This window comes from Hibiscus syriacus, unplaced genomic scaffold (genome assembly GCF_006381635.1).
Source record: "Hibiscus syriacus cultivar Baekdansim isolate YM2019G1 unplaced genomic scaffold, ASM638163v2 tig00111741_pilon, whole genome shotgun sequence".
NCBI classification, from domain to species: domain Eukaryota; kingdom Viridiplantae; phylum Streptophyta; class Magnoliopsida; order Malvales; family Malvaceae; genus Hibiscus; species Hibiscus syriacus.
In genome coordinates, this window is record NW_024063166.1 from 1,031,966 (window position 1) to 1,044,620 (window position 12,655).

A 12,655-nucleotide genomic window follows, 5' to 3' on the forward strand; every position below is an offset into this window, starting at 1 on the left:
TAACCTCTAACATTTCATTTTTGAAAAAAGTGTTCTTATGTGGATGAAAATAGTTAGTCAACAAACTATCAACGTATGAAGATGAAGTATCAAGCTTACATGGCTTGCATGTTGACATGACAACCGACGACGAAGACTGGTGATGAAAACTTACGGTGGGCGATAACGACAATGAGTGGAGAGTAGAGACATTACTTTGACTGAATTTAGGAGTCAGTTCATATTTTATATAGATTTTAAGAGTTAGATTAGTATTTTATGTAAATTTTAAGGTCAAATTAAAATTTTTTCTAAATTCAAATGTGAAATTAAAATTTAAGCATTTTTACTAACAAAAAGGACAAAAGATAAAAGTGACCAAAACCAAAAACTTTTTAAACTGGTGACAAAAAATAAACGTATAAAAACGTAAGATATCACTACTATAATTTACCCTTAATAAAATTCATAATAATATTTGATATTTTAACGGTTTACGAAATGAAATTGTGCCAACCCTACCTATGTTAAGCTCATGGATTTTAGAAGTTACCAAACGCTCGGCTAGGCCCATCAATGTAGTGTCACCTATGATTATTTTCTTGTTACAAAAATTAAAACAGTTTTTTTTGAAATTTCGAGTTCGGGGCATGATGTGTTATATAATAGATAACTTCGAGTTGGGGTGAGACTATATTTCAGGTAAAAAATCACTGATCCAACCCGACCTTATATAAATTGTTAATTTACTCATTTATATTTATAATATATTTAAAGTTTTAGAGGTCTTTTATTTGTGTAATGTTAAAATATATTCTTTAATTGTAAGAAATTATTATAAAATATATTATTTTAATCATTTAAACTATAATAAATGATTATAGATCTATTATTATAAAATATATTATTTTAATTATTTTAAAATACTAATATATTGTATATTGTTAATATTGTGCAAACCCTGTCTATGATAAGCTAATGGATTTTAAAAGGGCTCGACCAAGCTCATCAAAGTAGTGTAACCAATTATCAGTTTCCATTGTAGTTTTCTTGTTACAGAAAAACATTTGATGTTACATGTTATAAGTTTTGTCTGTCTTCGTTTTCTTTCATATTAGTTCTCATCGTATTTCCCCAAACAAAATCATCTATTGAAAAACACAAATGAAATAGAGAATATAAAGAGGGAAGATGCAAGGGTTGATCAAAACTAGAATGAAATTACTAGAGATGTTGGTGTTGGAGATTCTCTCAAAGCTTTCTGTTAAATCCTTGACCCGTTTCAGGTGCGTTTGTAAACCCTGGTCTTCATCTTTTGAAAGCACTCATTTCATTACCAAACATCAACAGAACAACCTCAAAAACAATAACCTTAATATCGTTCTCAAACGTTGTCATGGTGGCACCCGTGATGACATCCATTATTTCTCTCAACTTTCGACTAAGAAAGACCAAAACTTTAGAGTAAAACAAAATATTCACTTACCCTTTTTAGAGAATTTTGTGCATGGACCTTTCGTTCATGGCCCTTGTAATGGAATATTGTGTTTAGAAGATCTAGATGCTTTTGGACATAATGTTATCCTTTAGAACCCATCTACCAGAGAGTTTAAAATCCTTCCTTAATCCACAGTCCAACGCTCTCCTGGACTACTGGATTTCTCTAGTTTTAGTCCCATTGGTTTAGAGTATGATTCTCAAACTGATGACTTCAAATTTGTAAGATTTGTTACTAATTACTTTGAAGAGAATCTAGATGAAGGGTTGATGGTAGATTGGACCAACCAATTTGAGTTATATTCGCTTAAAAGCGATCCATGGAAGGAAATTTCATATCCTGAGATTGATGGTTTTCCTTCTATTTTGTTTAATAATTATGTCAATGGGTTTATTTATTGTCAGGCATTTACAATTGACCACCTTGTTCTTTCATTTGATATGGTTAATGAAAAGTTTTCAACTTCACCACTGCCTGAATTTGGTGGGACTTTAGAACAATATTATTTGGAACTTTTGGACTTCAATGGATTGCTTGGTGCTATTTTTTACCCAAGGGAAGAAACTGACAAGTCTTTTGATTTATGGGTTATGAATGGGTCATGGACTAAATAATTAAGTGTTGAATCTGTTCATGGAGTTGAGAGACCTTTGGGGATTTGGAAAAATGGGGAGTTGTTTCTCGAGAGCTCAGATCAAGAACTAGTTTTATTTGATCCCTCCATACAAGAGCTTAGAAATCTTGGTATTCACGCTTATCAGGAAACAATGCACATTACAGCTTATGTTGAGAGCTTGGTTCCATTGAATGGAAGATCAGAGCATGAGGAATGTATAATACGACGACCATCATGAGGAGAATCAAATTGATGTTGAAAACTAAGATGGATGGGGAGCTACAACAAAAAAGGTAAGATTTAATGGGATTGGGTCTCTTCCTATGCACTTTATGTCAACTATATTGTCTAGTGATGTTCTCAAATATTGTTGTTATTGTTTGAATTATATATACATGCCCTAGATATTGACTTGTTTAGGTTTATGTTTGCTTTTGGTTGTTTTAGTGGATGCACAAAATTACGTCCTACAGATTTTCTTAGTTTTTAACTCTGATCTGCAGTTCTATTGACCTGTATATCATGATTGCAGGTGCATATATACGCCATACAGGGAGTGCTTTTTGTACTTGAATTTGCTTATGAGAGCTCAACGTCCCCAATAGTTGAATGTAATTTGAAGTTGAACGTAGGAACTATTGTTATTATTATTTGTACTTTAGATCCAATGAAACATTGTCAATGGTTTGGTCTTGTTTTGTGTGAAGCCATTGTTAAGAGTATTTGCAGGGGTAAATGGGTTAACACTACTTTCTTGAAAGCGTTTCCTTTTTGGAATATTTCTGGAAATTGTTGTATTTTTCTTCATATATATGATAATTCACATGAGCTTCTGTGTGTGCTTATAAAGAGTTAGCTTGTTTTTGCATGTTTGTTTTTCTAGACCTTTCTATGTGTGATGATTTTCATTCTTGACCTCAGTTATTTGTTTTAGAGGTAAATAGATTGCAGTCTTGCAGAGGTCTTGTTTTAGGTTGTTCGTGCTTGGATGTGAGTGCCGAACACGAGTATTTTGATAGTTTTTTCATGTCATTCGAGGGTCCTTAGAGGATCATATTCTCGTACCTATATCCCGAAATGTACGATCACAGGATACGGGATACCTACATAATCGAATAGCCCTTACAGGATACCTATTGAGATTTTGAACAGATTGGTGCTCATTGGTTTGATAGTTTTGCTGAAATGAGATATGCCTTGTTTCATACATAACATGACTGCGGAATAAAAGAAGGTTTGGCATGTTACTTATAATCTCATTGTAGGTGGTTAATTTATAATTCTTTATGAATATTTAATCGGAAAACATAAAACAAAGTTGAAAACTATTGCTTCGAAGCAAAATATATGGATTGAAAGAGAACTTGTAGAAACTCCTGCAGTATATTCTACTAGATTTGGCTTCCTTGGTTTTGGGTATGATTCTCAAACTGATGACTTCAAAGTTGTAAGATTTGTTACTAATTACTTTGAAGAGAATCTAGTTGAAGGGTTGATGGCTGATTGGAACAACCAATTCGAGTTATATTCCCTTAAAAAGTGATTCAAGTTGAGTTATAGGGTGGCAGTTGGTGATTCTGATGAGTGATGACCTTATTCTTTTGGTTGATATGGTCAATGAAAAGTTTTCAACTTTACCACTGCCTAAATTTGGTGAGACTTTAGCACAATACTATTTGCAGCTTTTTGACTTTAATGGATTGCTTGGTGCTATTTTTTATCCTAGGGAAGGAACTGATAAGTATGTTTGATTTATAGGTTTTGAATGGATCATGGACTAAATAATTAAGTGTGAATTTGATCCTGGAGTTCATAGGCCTTCGGGGTTTTGAAGAAATGGCGAATTATTTCTTGAGAGCCCTGATCATGTATTGGTGTTGTTTGACCCCTCCACACCAGAACTTAAAAATCTTGGTATACATGCTTATCGAGAAAAAAACGCAAATTATTGCTTATGTTGAGAGCTTGGTTCCAATAAATTGAAGACAAGAGCACGAGGAATGTATTATATGTCGGCCAGCCGGAGGTGCATTAAATTGATATTGAACACTACGATGGATGGGGAGCTACAACAAAAGAGGAAAGAATTAACGGGATTTGGTCTCTTGTTATGCACTTTATCTCAACTATATTGTCTTGTGATGTTCTCAAATAATGTTGACTTGTTTAGGTTTCTGTTTACTTTTGTTGTTTCAGTGGATGCGCAAAATTACTCCCTATATATTTGCTTAGTTGTTAACTCTTATATGCAGTTCTATTGACTTGCATATTATGATTTGCTGGTGCGTGTATATGCTAGACTCGGAGTGTTTTCCCTTCTTGACTTTGCTTCATAGAAGTAAATGTCCCCAATAGTTGAATGTCATTTGAAGTTGAATCTAGGAACTATTATTGTTGGAATTGTTATGATCATGTGTTATTGTCTGTACTTTAGATCCAATGAAACAACATCAATGGTTTGGTTTTGTTTCCTTTGTGGAATATTTCTGGAAATCGTTCTTTTTTTCTGCATATATATAATAGTTCACGTGAGCTTCTGTTTGTGCATATAGAGAGTTTACTTGATTTTGCATGTTCGCTTTTCCGATTTAAGAGTCGAAATTCCAGACCTTTTTGTGTGAGATGATTTTCATTATGGACCTAAATTATTTGTTTTAGAGGTAAATGGATTGCATTCTTGAAGAGGTATTGTTTTAGGTTGTTCGTGCTCATATGCGAGTGTCAAACATGTCGAATATGGGTATTTATATAGTTTTTAATATAGTTTGAGGGTCCTTAGAGGATCGCATGCTCGTACGTATATCCCACGGGATATATATGTTTATGAGTAGCCTGTACAGATTGGTGCTCATCCTTACATTGGTTTAATGGTTTTGCTGAAATGAGATATTGTGAGTAAAGACCTTGTATCATTCATCACATGATTGCAAAAAAACAAAAAAACAAATGGTTTGGCATTTGTATTTCCCAATAAATATTCATATCTAATATTTATGTCTATTTGGTTTGGCACAAATTTAATCTATTTTTTGTTATTTAAAATTTACTACCAATACAAATATCATACTTATTTACTTAATGTGTCCATCGGAAACAACTACTATCTTAATTTTTCTTCCAACTGAATAGTTTACAAATCCATCGAGTATCATACAATATTTAAAAGATGTTTATAATTCAGGAGCTCCATTATAAAGAAAAAAATGATAATTAAAACCAACTATTATATCAGGGGGAATTTGTCCTGCTAGAATGATGAATCCCCTTGATTTAAAAAAATAATTTTTTAAATGGTCATCTCAATGGCTATGTAGAGGAACTCATCCTATTGGAATGTCGTGTTCACTTTAATTTTTTAAATGAAAATATTGAAAAAAAAATTATAAAGAAAATAAACTTAATGGCTAGTTTTTTTTTCTTTTTTTAATTTATCCTTTGACTCCTTTGATAATATGATGGTGCCTCCATAGATATTTTTCCTTTATGTTTAGACACCATATTTTCTATTCTTTTTATAGTTTTTTGAATAAGTTTATTGTTGCGTCAAAGTGATAAGGTTTTATAGTTGTTCAAAATTTTCTTTCGACAACTTATTTAAGTCTCATACAATTTCTTGTAAATTTATTTTATAACTTCTTTCGACGATTAGAGAGTTTGATAGTCTGGAATCACCACAATCTCAATTGGAGTCAGGTTTTTCTTTCGGACTGAAACTTGAAAATAATTAACGAAATATCCAACTCCTCAGAATCAGATGATGAATAAACAAACAAGTTGAAACTGAAATCACCTAGTGAAAATAACTTATTGTTAAGATCAAACGTAGAGCTTTCATGATTCCATTGCTTGAATCTCAATGTTTTCTCTCACAAAATTTCCTCTTCTATTCTAACAAATTCAACCCTACCGGTGGGAAGTAATATTCAGTACTATTTGTTATAGTCAAACATTTCCAGGGCTGTTGTTTCTCACAATTTCGAGGTTAATAAGTTTTCTGGTGGTACTTCTTAGGTTAGTATTATGCCCTCAATAGTCGGGTTAGGTCTCTTGTTGGAGAATTAGTTTGAACTCTGTGACGGTTGTATTGTCTATGGAGATTACTTTATAGTGTTGTTTTGATTTTTGTAGGAGTACTCTTTTCCTCCATTTAGGTTTAGGGAGGTTTTTAACAAGGCTCCTAACTAAGGTTTTAATTCAAAGTGCCTATGAGTGAAGTGATCAGAAGATTCGAGGAAATTGAGGATGCTGAAAGAATGTGATTATAGCAGTTAGTTTTGATTCATTGCATGTGTGTTTTTGTCTAATTGTTTAATATGATTTTTTTTCAATTTTATCATGAAGCGTATGAGGGATGGATAAAAAGGAAAAAGTAAGGGCCATAATTCGTGTAATTTCAACGTGTAAAGCATGATTTGTGTTCTTGCAAGTAGGGGTGAGTGTTCGGTCGAGTAAAATAAAAAATTTTAAGTTATTCGAGTTGACGAGTCTTATTTTATAAGTCGGAGTTAACTTGAAATTTTTTCAAGTTTAGTCAAATTTTCAATTTTCTATTTAAATTTAATTGTAAATATTTACAGTATCATGACATTATTTTATTCCAATTTAAATGTTATTTTATAACTATATATAATACATATATATTTTTTCGTATTTTTATTTTTAATTTACATATACCAAACAAAGTCGAGGGATTCGATTCATACTTCGACTCAAACTTAAAAATTAATATACTAATTACTAAAAATTTCGAGTTATTCGAGTTGTATTTTACAACTCAATTAGAACTTGAAATTTTTTTAGTCGAGTTTATGAAACTACAACTCGAAGTCAATTCGAGTCGAGTTTTTTCAAATCGAGTCAAGTCAAAAAATTGGTTTTTCGAGTCGAATCGACCTTATTGCAATAAATGAAATTGTCACTCGTTAATCCTTGGACATCAAGACGTTTGATGGGAAGATACTTTGGAGAGTTAGCCTTCGCACCATTCATTGGTGCTTCAGGGGGCTAATCTCATTATTACTGAAAAAGTATTTTCTCATGTTAATTTAGAAGCTGGAGTGGTAAATGTATATGCGTTGAACGATCCAGGGGAGCGGATATCTTTCTTTTTGAACCTTACTGAGTTAATTGCTGAGATTAGTGGCCCCGTTATTGTCGAAGGGAATTTCAACACAGTTAAATCAGATTCTGAAAGGATCGGAGTAAGCTTCCACAATAATTTAATGAGAAGTTTTGGGGAGTTTATTTCGAACAACAATCTAGTTAATCTACCACTAATTGGAAGCAAGTTCACATGGTTTAGAGGAAGTGGTGATGCTAATACAATCATACTGGATAGAATTCTTGTAACCACTGAAGTTTTAAATAAGTTTCCCCAACTATTGGGGATCACATTGCCTAGAAGCCTGTCTGATCACAAATCGGTGGTGTTGAAGGAAGAAATTGTGAAAGTAGTGCATAGACCTTTCAAGTGGTTCACTCATTGGGCGGATGACACTAATTTTGTTTAAAGGGTAAAATAATATGTGAGCTTAATCAAGGAAAAGGAGTATGGAATATCCTACAGGAGGTTAAGATAGTTTCAAAGGAATAAGTCGATTGTTGCGTCAAAGAGATACCAGAGGAAGTAGAGAAGATAAAGAGGAAGAAAGAAGAAGATGCAAGGGTTGATAAAAAATAGAACTGAATTACCAGAGATGTTGGTGATGGAGTTTCTCTCAAAGCTTCCTTTTAAATCCTTGACCCGTTTCAGATGTGTTTGTAAGCCCTGGTCTTCATCTTTTGAAACCCCTCATTTCATTACCAAAAATCATCAAAAACAATTTAAAAAACAATAACCTTAATCTCCTCCTCAACTGTTGTGACGGTCACTCGTGATAACATCCATTATTTCTCTCAACTTTCGACCGAGATAGGCCAAAACTTTAGAGTAAAACACAATTTTCACTTACTCTTTTTCAATAATTTTGTGTATTCACCTTAAATTGATGGTCGTCGTAATGGAATACTGTGTTTAGCAGAGCCATATATTGGACATAATGTTTCCCTTTGGAACCCATCTACGTGAGAATTTAAAATCCTTCCTCAATCCACAGTCTAGCGCCCTCCTGGACAAGATTACACTAATTTTTAAACTTTAGAGTTAAATAATTCAATTGTTGCTGATTTAGTATAAATATTTCTATTTCTTTAATTCATAGTTAATTTATGTTTATTTTATTTTTATCAAATTTGAATTATGTACCCCTCAATCATTATAATATAAATGTTTAACTTTAATTTTCTTTTGAAAATTAATTTTTCTCATTTTTAATTTTGCCTCTTAATTTTATATTTTGTTCAATTTATTTTTTATATATGCAACCCTATGTAAATTTGTTCTTTACATCAATTTCTTGAATTCATCGTAATTCAATAAATATTTTATCCTTTAGAAAAATTATTCTTTTAGAAATAATATTATAAATTCGAGAACCAATTTACCTCAGTGGTTAAAGGAATCTTTAATGTTTCTAGAGATCATGAGTTCGAGTATTAGCAACTACAAGGGTGATTTAATGTAATCACTTTTAGCTTAATAAAAATTAATAATATTATTATAAATATATTAAATAATTTTATATGATAATTTATTTATTAAATGATATTATAAATCTTACTTAATATATATATATATATATATATTGTACATGATAAGAGAGAATTATTGTTTAAATTGAAACCAACAAGTATCATAATATCATAAATAATTATATTTAATTTTGAATAAAATTTAAATAAATTTATGATTTAAATTTTACTTGATTTAAATTTTACAAACTCAATATTGAATTTTTTTCCACTTGATCCAATAATCATCTTACTTATGATGATTGATTTTAGAAGATATATAGAGAAAGATTCATATTTGATAAATTGAGTCTCTCGACTATAAGACATCGCTTTGTTATGTATCTCGACTATTAAAAGTTACAAAATGGTTACACCGCTATTCATATGTTCCAAACCAATCCCTTTTTGTTAAAACATTGACAACAATCCGAATTAGATGTTAACCTACTGACTAAGATATGTTAAAAATATAATCTCAAAATCTTAAACGACTATCGTATCTCGGTCAACAAGTTAACGTGCAGTTCATATGAGCTCAATTTTTTTACTGAAAAAAGGACGAATTTTGAATATATAAATAGTTAGGTGATCATTTTATAACTTTTAATAGTTAATGAACTAAAAAACAACATTATATAACCAGAAGATCATTTTGTAACTTTTAACAGTTGGGAGACTCAAAAAAGTAACATCCTATAGTCGGATGAACATTTGTGTACTTTACCCTATTTTTGAATGATATACTATATAATTATATATTTAGTAATTTGAATATTGTTACCATTGTTTTTAGATGCATTATAGGTGTTGTGTTTGTAATGGGAGGGTATGGATATCTTTGCCAGAGCAGTTTCAAAAACCAGGTTGGTGGTTTTTATGGGAAGTAGGCCCCTGTCCTTTGTCCGAAACCACCTTCCTCCCATGCTTCTCTTTTCCCTCCAACTCACTTTACTCTCAACTCTTCTTCTGCTGTGTGGACCGACTCTCCACACGTGGAAGGCGCACATAAGAGTGTGGCGTTCAAAACCCATCCTGAGAAAAGTGGGGAGAGGTGGGTGTCAGTTCGACCGTGCGACAAAAAGTCTATAAGGATTTAGTCTTAAAGATGGGTTAGGGCGGGACCCATACACTTTCGATTTTGTCTCTCTCTATAAATAGATTTATATTATAAAATATATATTTTTAATCTTAATATATAAAGTATTTTCTTTTATCAAAAGAAATACTTAAAATTATTATTATTATGATTAAAATGGATATGTTTTAAAAAAAATAAAATGTACACAATTAGTTTTTGAATTTTATTTTATTTATTCAGCTAAAGGTGATTACAGAGTGATATCTATTTTTAGTATTATTAACCATTTGACAATAAAATAAATGCTCAATTACCCTTGCAGTAGTTATTGCTCAAACCCGTGACTTCTAGAAATAACAACGATTCTTTTAATCACTCAGTTAAGTTGGTTTGTACCCTGAATTTTATCTTAAATTAAATAAAATGTAAAACTTTATTGGGTAAAATACATAAATGGTCCCTCAACTATAGAGTGTTGTTTTGTTGAGTTCATCGACTATTAGAAGTTACAAAATGATCTCATGTCTATTCATATGTTCCAAACTCATATTTTTTGTTAAAAGTTTGATGATAATCTGAACTGGATGTTAATATGTTGACTGAGATATGATAGTCGTTTGAGATTTCGGAATTAGCTTTTATTATATCATAGTCAGTAAGTTAATGTCCAACTTAGACTGCCTTCAATTTTTAACAAAAAAAGACGAGTTTGAAATATATGAATAGTCGGGTGATCATTTCATAACTTTTAATAGTTGAATGACTCAATAAAACAACATCCCATAATTAAAGAATCATTTCATAATTTTTAATAATCATGAGACTCAATAAAACAGTGTTATAGTCGAAAATCATTTATATACTAAATTCAATTTGATTTAGGATAAGCTATGGGTTTAGAGAAGAAGTAGAGGGCTCGGCCTGGCCCGTCAGTGCAGTCCATGAACATTTAATTGTTAATCTTTGCACATTGTCGTTGCCCCTTTTCTTTTTGTCATGCAAAATAGAAAATAAGAAAAATTCTCGTTAATCACTTTCATTGGATTTATTAGTTCCCCAAATACAATCATCGATAAACACAGATAGAGAGAATGCAAGGGTGTTGCAGAACTAGAATCTAGGCACCATAAATGGTGGTTTTGGACGTTCTCTCAAATCTTCCTGTTAAATCCTTGATGTGTTTCAGGTGCGTCTGCAAACCTTGGTCTTCATCTTTTCGAACCCATCATTTCATTTCCAAACATCACCAAAACAACCTCAGAAAAAACAACCTTAATCTCCTCCTCAAATGTTGTCAGTTCCAAACCCAAGTCACCCATTATTTCTCTCAACTTTCCATCGAGAAAGGCCTAAACTTTACAGTAAAACACAACATTCACTTACCCTTTTTCGAGCATTGTCAGTCTGGTCCTGCAGTTTCTGGACCTTGTAATGGATTGGTGTGTTTACGAAGGGATGATAAGGTTTCCCTTTGGAATCCATCAACTAGGGAGTTCAAAATTCTTCCTCAATCCTCGGTCTCTCGCTCTCCTTTAGTAGATTTCACTAGTTTTGATTGCCTTGGTTTTGGGTTTGATTATCAAATTAGTGACTATAAAGTTGTGAGATTTGTTACTAATTATTTTGAACACAAGGAAGACGTAAGCAGAATTCCTGCTTGGAATCACCAAGTTGAGTTGTATTCCCTTAAAAGTGATTCATGGAAGGAAATTTCAGCTCATGATGTTTATCCTTATGATGGTCCTCCTGAGTTCAATATTTATATAAATGGGTTTTATTATTGGCAGGCAAGTGGGAATTTTGATTACATTTTCCTTTCATTGGACATGGTTAATGAAAAGTTTTCAACTTTACCGTTGCCTGAATTTGGTAGGTTTTTTGTTGGTCAAGTTTTGGAGTTTAAGGGATTGCTTGGTGTTATTGTTTATCCGTTGCTAGGTACCGACAAGTCTTTTTATTTATGGGTTATGAATGGATCATGGACTAAACAATTCAGTATTGAATCCGTTTTTGGAGTTAAGAGACTATTGAGGTTTTGGAAAAATGGTGAATAATTTCTTGAGACCCCGGATCATGAACTAGTGTTGTTCGACCCCTAGAAACGAGAGCCTAAACATCTTGGCATCCATACTAATTTGACCATTTACATTTTTTTTTATGTTGAGAACTAGTTTTCAGTCAATGGAAGAGCAGAGCATGAGGAACATATAATACGTTGGCCAGCTGAAGACGTATCAACTTGATACTGAACACGAACATCGGTGGGGAACAACAACAAAAATGGGTAAGATTCAATGGGATTTTCTCTCTTTGTGCAGTTTATGCCGACTATATTATCTTATGAGGTTTTCCAATAATGCTACTATCGTTGGCTCTCCATGTACGTCTTCTATTGATTTGTAAATACAGAGAAACGTGGTTGAATCCTGTTTGTTTTTGGTTGTTTTAATGAATTTGTGAGGTTTCTGTCTGTGGAATCGATTAGTTTTAACTCTTGTTTCATGATCTAACAACATGCACATCATGATGTGTAGGTGTGCATATACATGTTGCACATGGAGTGCTTTTGCTACTTGAATTGTGCTTTAGAGATCTCAATGTATCCATTAGTTTGAATGTAATTTGAAGTTGAATATGGGAGCTATTATTATTATAGTTGTTATTATGATCATGTCTTGTCTTGTAAAAACGAAAATCAAACTATCGGCAACCGCTGCTTGTCTGTGTTTTTCCTGCCGCTTTCTTCAACCAACTGCTTACATGTTGGCATTGTGTTATATAAATGCAAGTTGGTTTCTCACTTCAACTATGGTTGCTGATAGTTTGGCTTGTAGTCGTATTATGCTGCTCTTAACTGAACCAAATTGTTATC

The 12,655-nt window shown here is 32.2% G+C and overlaps 1 protein-coding gene across 1 annotated transcript; it reads left to right on the forward strand.

Annotated features, from left to right (window-relative positions):
• The first annotated feature begins 1,194 nt into the window (after window positions 1-1,194).
• Window positions 1,195-11,837, forward strand: LOC120168935 (putative F-box protein At4g38870). The gene is made up of 2 exons (XM_039177185.1): window positions 1,195-1,265; window positions 10,970-11,837. The coding sequence occupies exons 1-2, from the start codon at window positions 1,195-1,197 to the stop codon at window positions 11,835-11,837; spliced, it is 939 nt and encodes a 312-aa protein (XP_039033116.1).
• The last annotated feature ends 818 nt before the right edge of the window (window positions 11,838-12,655 follow it).